General features: G+C 42.9%; 1 protein-coding gene across 2 annotated transcripts in view; it reads left to right on the top strand.

Moving 5' to 3' along the window:
• sema6a (sema domain, transmembrane domain (TM), and cytoplasmic domain, (semaphorin) 6A) overlaps positions 1 to 9,565 on the top strand; it is a 128,039-nt gene that overhangs the window by 79,692 nt on the left and 38,782 nt on the right. For both annotated transcript variants that reach the window (XM_080433069.1, XM_080433068.1), the window contains exons 7-11: positions 171 to 261; positions 1,752 to 1,871; positions 2,440 to 2,528; positions 6,133 to 6,350; positions 8,285 to 8,416. In XM_080433069.1, coding sequence (XP_080289195.1) covers positions 171 to 261; positions 1,752 to 1,871; positions 2,440 to 2,528; positions 6,133 to 6,350; positions 8,285 to 8,416 — 650 coding nt within the window. The remainder of the gene's footprint in view (positions 1 to 170; positions 262 to 1,751; positions 1,872 to 2,439; positions 2,529 to 6,132; positions 6,351 to 8,284; positions 8,417 to 9,565) is intronic.

Raw genomic sequence — 9,565 nt, 5'->3', positions numbered from 1 at the left:
CCACCAAAGTTGAACTGGGTTCGTTCCGCAGAGCAACGGGACTCACGCACCCACTTACCAACCAGCCTCTATGCTAATTAGCTTCAATTCTTAGTTGTAAACATGCTTCCAATGTATTGCTATATAACATAACACTATATTGACTATTTTTGCCTCACTTGTGACCCTAGTTGGACAACCTGGAAGCTCTGGGAGAGGAGATCAGTGGGATGGCACGCTGCCCATATGACGCCAAGCACGCCAATGTCGCACTCTTTGCTGGTAAGAAAACACTTCAGCATTTATTCTGTGTACTGTGCCTCGTCATACTTGGTAATGTCGACACAAATGTATGTTCATTTTCATTTGTTTATTAGTTCTGACAGTGAGATGCCAAAGAACGTGTCGATGGCCCATTCGTAGTGACATTTTTTGTCAAACTCAGCTCCTTTAGAAGAGTTATACACCACACAAGACAATAGATATTGTGTTCGTGATCCTGCTGGATCACTGAGCCTCCATGAGGAAGAAACGTTAATCCAGATTTCCTCCTTTCGGGCTCAGGCTGTTCTTAAACACTACTGGGACGTGTTTTGAACTCGATGGGAAAGTTGAGTGTATTTGAACATGGGGATTAGTTGCGGTTGCATTTAATATGGTTCTTAATAATAATAATATTCTGATGGCAGCTCTCCGATATGTTATAAAAAAAGAAAAAAAGACAATCTCTTTTACACACGCTCCAGTAATAGACAGAACTGGGGGAGCACATTTGCTCTACATTAGGAATCCACCGCTTGTTATAGCTCTCCTGGAAATGCACCAAGACTAGCTTATATTGTGGTATCTCTCTCTCTCGTTCCCTCTTGCTCTCTGTCTCTCTCTCTTCCCCTTTCTCTTGAAGAGTGCAAGATTCAAAATAAATCGCAGAAACCAGAATGAGTCAGCTTTCCGGTGGGGGGGCGGTGGGTCGACGTTTCTTCAGATGCGATCGGTCCAAACGCCTGCTAAATACATTCAGCTCTAAAGTTCATACTTGAACCGTGAACCAGTTTATGGACATTTGCGCTCTCCCTCTGTGTGTTTATAGCCAAGGAGGAGAGTGAAATTCCTACAGGGTTGACCAGTTAATTTGTAGCAGAGCTGCTTGGATGAAGTTGGAAGCACTGAGTAATCAAGAGGGTTCCTCTCGCTGCTATCCTTTCAATTATGTAGTTTGAGTTTCCACTGTGGTCATAGCCAAGGCAGGCTGAGGTCATACCAGTGGTGTATAGTGTTCACTTCTCGTGTGTGTGTGTGTGTGTGTGTGTGTGTGTGTGTGTGTGGTGTGTGGTGTGTGCGTGTGTGGAACTATGGCACTGCTTGCGTGCATATACACGTATGAGTGCACTGCTCTGTTGTAGGTTTGAACTGTGTGTGCAAGCGATCGTAATTGTGTGTGCATGTCCACATGCACGTTAGGGCCAATGTGCAGACTGTTTGTTTAGTGTCAGAGAGCCCAGCCTGTTTGCATGTGTTGCCCATCTCAACCAGGTCTGAGAGTTCTAAAACATGTCTATCTACCCAGTCACCGGGAAATTTAACCTTTGAGTGCCTTTGTGTGTTTCCTCTCCTGGCAAATGTGCTCGACTAAACTCAACACTCTCTCCGCTACTCCTCTCTCCATCTTTCTCTTTCTCCGTTACCTTCCCTGCTGCCCCCCCCCCCCCACTACCTCTCCATCTCTACACCTTATCCCTCCCTCCATCTCTCTCTTTTTTACCTCTCTCCAGATGGCAGGCTGTACTCGGCCACGGTAACAGACTTCCTTGCAATCGATGCGGTCATCTATCGTAGCCTAGGAGACAGCCCGACACTGCGTACTGTCAAGCACGACTCTAAATGGCTGAAAGGTGAGTGCAAAGGGCTAACAAACAGAGTCGTCACACTTACCGAACACAAGGCTGAGTGACGAGTTCGTAAACAAACTGTGGATTGGATGTGCATGCGCGTGTTTGTGACGTTGTGATGTATGTGTGTGTGTGTACGTGTAGAAATATACAGGTAGCCTATGTGCTGTGTATACATGGATACCCGTGTGTGTCTCTGTGTATATGTATGAAATGCAGGAGCAGTTATGCTAATGCTACACGCTCTATTTGATGCAGTCATTTTGCCAACCTATCTCGGCACTGTTGATGCAGCCAGGAAATTGCTATGCCCGTGGGAGCAACAACCACAAGTCCAACCTGTCAGTTCTCAATAGAGAGATCCCCACACACACACACACACACACTAAATTCCTTACATGCAAATCGCCTCGCTGATACGGTAGGATGATGGATCGAGGCACTCCAGACTCACTGTTGGGGCCTTTCCTCATAATGTGACAGATATTCACAGCTATTTGGTCTGAAATACGGTGTCAGTTCTGCTTTGTCATGGCAAAATGTCACTTTGTCTTTTTTCTCGTCTTTCCAGAGCCCTACTTTGTCCAGGCTGTTGATTATGGGGGCTTCATCTACTTCTTCTTTCGGGAAATTGCGATGGAATACAACACAATGGGAAAGGTGAGGCAGAGCCCCCGTTTCTTCCTCTATTGTTTGAACTCTAATCAGCGATGACTTCCTAGTTTACCGGGAGAGGCGGGAAGTGCCTCAGGAAGCAAATAGGAAATGGGCGTATCAAATAACTTGCACGAGGGCTTTCAGGGGTAGCAAAGTGGCCAAATGTTTTTCACCAATTGATAAACACCGGACAGGACGTGGGACCGAAAATAGTTTCAAAAAGAAGTATGTGCATAAACATGTGGATGTCTGGAAATCTATTTGGAAGTCTAAATATACCCTGGTTGAATTGCACGTTGCATCCGTCCGTTCGTGCTACTGTTTGTCCTCTGTGTCTGAGTATTTTCCCAGCAAAGGGTTTCCATTTAACTTTCTTTGTGAAAACGAGACGGGGGGGAGGACCAGTAGAGCGTTGAAACGAAGAATGAGAAACAGACATCGCCCTGATTGAACAGCAGAGGGATAGTAACATATTCTTTCTATTAATCTTCTCATTTCAGTTTTAGACCTCTGCCTGGAGAAAGTTTAACCCATTAAGACCGGGAAGGGAACGCATCTGTGTCATTTTAAGATTTCTTTGGGCTATTCAAAAATAGCAGATATACAAGCTCATAGCGCGGCACCGAGTGCCGCGCTATGAGCTTGTAGATCTGCTATTTTTGAGAAAATCTTGAAAATGTGTGCAAATCTTTGAATATATATATATATTAAAGCGAACATTTTTTACTCAAATCTTTGCTTCTGGGGGGTCCCTGGAACAACATATTTTGAGATGGGGGTCCGCGGGCCAAATATATATAATTTTGGGGGTCCTTGACATGAAAACGTTTGATAATCATTGATTATAGCAACCACATTTTTTTCAGTTAGGATTTAGAAGACATTTGTAGAATCCCCCAGAAACACAGATTTGAGTTAAAAAAATCGCTTAAAAAAAAATAAATTACAGTATATTCAAAGATTTGCACACATTTTCACGATTTTTCAACCTTGTTGCAGATCTACAAGCTCATAGCACGGCACTCGGTGCTGCGCTATGAGCTTGTATGTCTGCTATTTTTGAATAGCCAAAGAAATATAAAAATGACACAGATTCTTTCCCGGTCTGAGTGGGTTAATTGGATACCAGCTAGGAAGAAAATAGCATTATGGAAATGGAATCTTTCGCTATGTAGTTTCATGATAGAATGAAAGGCAGAACGGGGGTGGGGGGATGGCGTAGGTAGAACTCAGGTGTAACAAGAAGCTCAGAAATAATGGAATTTCAGTCCAAACTGACAGGATGGAGTCATACAGAACATGAATACAGATCAGGGAATTCTGAAATCCACCAAGCACTTTGAAAGGAATGTCGGTATAATTATGCCTGTGGCTTGAGCCATATGCTTCAGAGAGTAATTTACGGTTTGACAAACGATATCTCTCCATTTTAATTGATTAAGCGAGCTTTCCTTGGCAATGTAAACAGTCATCAGTGTTCTGTAACACAATCAATAAAGCCACTACCAAAAGCCCTTCCACAGTTTACTTCGTTTATACGCATTTGGCCTACTTATTTTACCAGTCCATTATCTCCAGCATACAAGAGGACGGGGGATTAAACAGAAGCATGATTTTGAATTTAGATCAATCAAATTATCAAGCCTCAAGTAGATATTCGTTCCAGTTATATGAGTTATATCCGTGTGTGTGTGTGTGTGTGTGTGCGTGCGTGCGTGTGCGCGCGTGCGTGTGTGTACACAGTGGCCACATGTAGCTATTTTAAAGGTAGACAGTAAGACATAGGGAAGACAGTGCTCGGGTGTGTTCAGTAAGTTGAATTGTGAAATGCAAAGCTGACATAATTATGCATCCAGCTGACAGGCAGTCTCACCTGTCCTGCATAGTGCATGTTCTATAATCTCAGCACTGCATTATCTGTCAGTGAACAGTCCCCTGTGTGTGCGTGTGCGTGTGCGTGTCTGTGTGTGTCTGTGTATCATTGGTGTGTGCTTTAGATGGGTGGGTACTGTATATAGGTGCACTGTGTGTGGGCGTGTGTCTGTGCAGTGATGTGCATGTGTGTGTGTTGGTGGGTGGGTGTGTGCAAGTGTGCAATGGGATCTGATCTAAGTGCATGTTCACTCACATTCAGTGTTTACTCTACGTAGTAATTTTAGGTTGGGGGTTAGATTTATTGCTGTAAGTACAGTGTGACAACGACTAATTACAATACTGACTACACCATCGTATTGCAGAGTAGCAATTACAGCACCGGCCTCTATTGAAGTCATATATTTTGAATTTCTCTTGCCAGGTGCAGAGTCTTTAACGCTGTATTAAACACACAGATTTCCTCTGCTATATCTTTAATTTACTATTTGATGGAACCTCATGCTAGCCCTTACAAGCGATCTGCCACAGATTTCATCGGTTGGAAATAATACAGTAGTAAAATACAGTAGCCATAAAATACACCATTGTGCTTTCCTTTGTGGTAATTGGGCCCTAAAGTTTACAATCCACGTAAGGAAACATTGACTTCATGATACGTAGAAGCACGTGTGTTCTTTATATGAGGGCCACAAAATACAAGTCGTTTCCTCTCAGTTATATTTCACTTGCTTCAATTAAGCTACTTCAACAGTAAGCCATCTGTCTCAAAACAGCCTTGTCTTATGTATAATTAATAATCGTGTTGTTTGGATATTAATAATTTTATGGCTTGCATTTACCGTAAGTGGATTTAAATAATTGCTTAGTAGGGGAAATGCAGGTACATGCAATAGAGACTTAGATGAGGAGGTTTGACACTACTGTGGTATGTGAGAGCCCCATATATTTTGTACCTCTTTAATGTTTATGTTTATTCAGCTTTCAGCATGATCACAGGTTTAAAAAGACAGGTGCCATCAAAAACACTGAATTATTTTGCTGATTACAATATGAAGTGTCAAATCAACAATTGCCAATCTCTAAAATCCACTATCATTTAAGAGTCTGCACATGTATGGGATTGGTGACTTCTTGTATCTCTCAGTTCGGCATTTTGAAATATCCAGTGTGTTTGTGTTCCTTGTTTGCCGACCAAAGATCTCCTTCCTGAGGCGGGGTGGCCAGTTTTTGAAGTTGGACTTAAACAGCTTCTTGGCAAAGTCGAGCCACAGTTGAGTGCGCTCCCTCTGCTAGGGTGAACAATGTGAGGGTACGGAGAGCCTCTGTGTATCCCGAGTACCTCCGGCCAAGTATGATTTTGCAAGCCCGTTTCTGAACTCTTTCCAGTCTTTTAGTTTGGCCGACAGTCAAGGAACTGTGCCAGACTGGGACCGCATACTCCAGCACCGGGCGTACCATAGCCTGTGTAGATCTAACCCAATTCAGGGTTGTACAACAAAATATAAATTAGGCTTAAGACTTAAGGCGGTTACACACCGGCGAATATGCGAATATACGCAAAATTCGGACTCGTTCCGAATAATTAAAAGACGTTTTTTTCGCTCCGCGAAACTGGTGTGGAAGCTTGCATTGACTTTATAAGGTTTTAAAAAAAAACGTATTATTCGCATGAAAAAAATCGCCCCGGTGTGTAAGGACCTTTAGGCTTGAAGTGACTCTCTCCTCTCCTCAGGTGATGTTTCCGCGGGTGGCCAGGGTTTGCAAGAATGACCGCGGTGGCTCGCAGCGCGTCCTGGAGAAACAATGGACCTCCTTCCTCAAAACCCGACTAAACTGCTCCATCCCCGGGGACTCGCACTTCTACTTCAACATCCTGCAGGCTGTGACGAACGTCATTCATATCAACGGACGCGACGTAGTCATGGCGACCTTCTCCACTCCCTATAACAGGTGCAGTGCGCTGATGACACTATGCATTGGGCAAATGAGTGACTGAATGAAAGCAGTGTCCAATGACTCATAGAGATCTCAATGATTAGAGATGAGGCGTGGGAGATGGATTCATTAATTAACAAATCGTTGAGTAATTTCACAAGGTAATTTTACCCATTTAAACACTTAAATCGTTTAAGTGAATAAACTATTTCAAATAGGTAGAATCAACAGATTGTGAATGACAACCATCATCGCAGTTTGAAACACATGTGAACTGTAATTACTTCATTACAACAGATTGACCTTTTTCATAGCGGCAGTGCCCTCAGGGTCCCTTGGGGACACTTAATTTCTGTGGCCACTGGGGCGACACTCATTTCGGCTGTCAAAACTGTTTTCTTGGCCTTTTTGTCACATAGGTGCATAATCTTATTTTTTTCCCCTTCATTCTTCGTATTCTGAGCTGCTCTCGTATTCATAGACTGGGAGGTTTTTTTTTCTAATCTAAATTGAAAATTACCATGAGCCCAGCTGACACATATTGTAATTTTCCATTTTATGGTTACGTTTTAGCAGATAAGACAATTGCTTGTGACAATGCAATTGAGCATGGTTAATGGACATTAAAATCAAATGAAGCAGCGGCAGCCAAAATTGTCTATAAGCAGCGGTTTTGAGCCTGGGCATTAACTTTCCATTTCGCAGCCTGCAGGTGAAATTGGAGGAAACACTCACTGACTGCAAGGGGTTTCCAGTCCTTCATTTAATTGTCAGTCTGGCTGGCTGACTGGCTGGTTGACTGCCTTTCCAAGCTTGATGGCTGAGTCCAGAGTGTTAATTTAAATCAGTGGGTAATGGACCTGTAAGTGAGAGTGTAAAAATTGAACCATTTCTTCACTCTCAAAGTTAAATTAACACTCAGGTTTGAACTGTGTAGTTGGCCTGGTAGCTGCCTGGTATAAATAGATACTGTATGACTCTGTAAGTCTCTGTGCCTATCCAGTATAGAGGCTACAGGCTAGTAACCATCTTTTAGTGGCCAGACCAAGAGGTGAACAGTGCAACTGTTCCCTGACCTTGTCCTCTATAATACTGCCCTTGTGTGCTCTGTCTGCCCATGACTGCATGATGTGTCTAGCCCATGATGCAATAGCCAGAAAGGCGTTCCGAAAACTCCCCACTGGTCTGTAGAGATAGAGAGTTCGGGGAAGGAGACAGAGATGAGAGATTCTAATTTTTAAGAGTGAATGATAGCGACTGAACAGTTCCTAGTTTTAAGATTTTGTGAGCAGATGTGTGGGAAATAGAAAAGTGAGTCAGTGCTGCACTATGCATTGATTCCAAACAGACGGATACAGAAGCCACTAGCCAGTGGCTCAGCTGCTATCACAACAAGCTGTGTGTGCCCCCTTCCCCCCCCCTCTATATGAATAGCAACAATACGATCATCTGTCTCCCATATTTTTGGCCCAACAGTGGACTTATGCTGAACTTATGCTTCCTCAAGGCATTTGGGGAAACCCGTGCTTGTATGAATGCAATTGAAAGGAATGTGTACAGTTGCTGCTGATTATGTTTGTTAGCTAATATACTGTACTCCATCTACATTTAAACTGCTGATGGCACTATGACATGATGAGAACAGTCAGGCGTTTGACCCGTCAACAGTGCACAATTCTAAGTGATAGTAGACACTACTGTAATATAAATGCTCAAATGCACCTTTGCATTGTGGTATAGTGGGCTTAATACATGCACATGCTCAATGATGTTCTGTCAATGTGGTACCATAACATCAAGTGAGATTACATTTACAATTTGAATTTACATTTTCAGCATTCACAGTAGCACACGCTCTTATCCAGAGTGACTCACAAGTGTGAGGTCAAATCTAAATAACAAAATATTATAATGGCGAAAACAAATGATTGTTTGTTTGTCTGTTCCAGCATTCCGGGCTCAGCGGTGTGTGCATATGACATGGCAGACGTGGCCAACGCATTTACAGGCCGTTTCAAAGAACAGAAATCCTCAGATTCCACTTGGACACCTGTTCCTGAGGATAGGGTCCCCAAGCCAAGGTAACAGCAGCTAATTGCGCACATGCACACGCGCGGTCGCGTGCACACACACACACACACACACACACACACACACACACACACACACACACACACACACACACACTAATACATTACCTCACCTCCCCCACACACACAACAGGATCAAAGAAGGAGCTCGATATCAGTAAATGAAGCATGAGATCATTTTGCAGATGGACGGTTAATTCTACAAATGCACCAGGCTGATCAATCTCTCATCTACTGCTCCCTAATTAGCCTGCTAAGAGCTGCACTCCTTTCCCTTGCTACAAATAACTGGGCCAGGATATGTGGATGTGTGTGTGTGTGTGTGCACGTGTGCACGCATGCATTCCCATATGGCGGAAGGGGGGGTGCGAGCGGCGAGAGCCTGGGATTCTAAACCTTACCTATACTAAATTGTTTATACTATAAACAACATAAACTTTATAGGGTCATTATAAGTAAATTAATATATGAGTAGCTTTTTATATTTTTGCGACATTTCGTTATTTTACTTCATTATTTCCAAAAAGAACACAAACAGCCAATAACATATTAAAAGTTATGTAATCTTGAACCTAAAAAAACCAACCTATAAAACAATTATAAAGGTTGTTTGCTGTAGTAAAGGCAGTGTGTTTGAATCTGCATACACATCTTGTTGTTTTAATATTAAATAAAAGCTGTTAAACCGTACAGACTTCAGTGACAGTTCCATACTTATTTATAGCCTACACATTCAAATATCCTATTTGAATAAATAATAGTATGTCTCAACATTCTCACATCAGAATGGAGGTCCAATGTATAAGCATACAACTAGGGGCATCGCCAAGTTGAAGTTACTACGATCCGGTGGGAAAGTTGCGGTAACGACATGTGATAAAACCAGCTGTAGTGCATTGGTTGACTGGGATGATTTATTTTTATTTTAGATTGCTGGACCGTATGTGGCATTTGTATGCTTGATTTCAAATAAGGTCAGCGTATATAGACAGGAAACCGAGGGCAGAGAGAAAGGAGAGACATGCACAAGACAAAATGGGGCTCGAGACTGAGATTCCACCTCGGGTATTTGCACTCACAAGGAGCATAAATGGTCAGTGCACAGACCATTTATTCCCCTTGTGAGTGCGAGCCTCCGGT

This window comes from Gymnoscopelus braueri (assembly GCF_963280865.1).
Source record: "Gymnoscopelus braueri genome assembly, chromosome: 7".
NCBI lineage: Eukaryota > Metazoa > Chordata > Actinopteri > Myctophiformes > Myctophidae > Gymnoscopelus > Gymnoscopelus braueri.
This window is presented reverse-complemented; position numbering and strand designations above follow the sequence as displayed.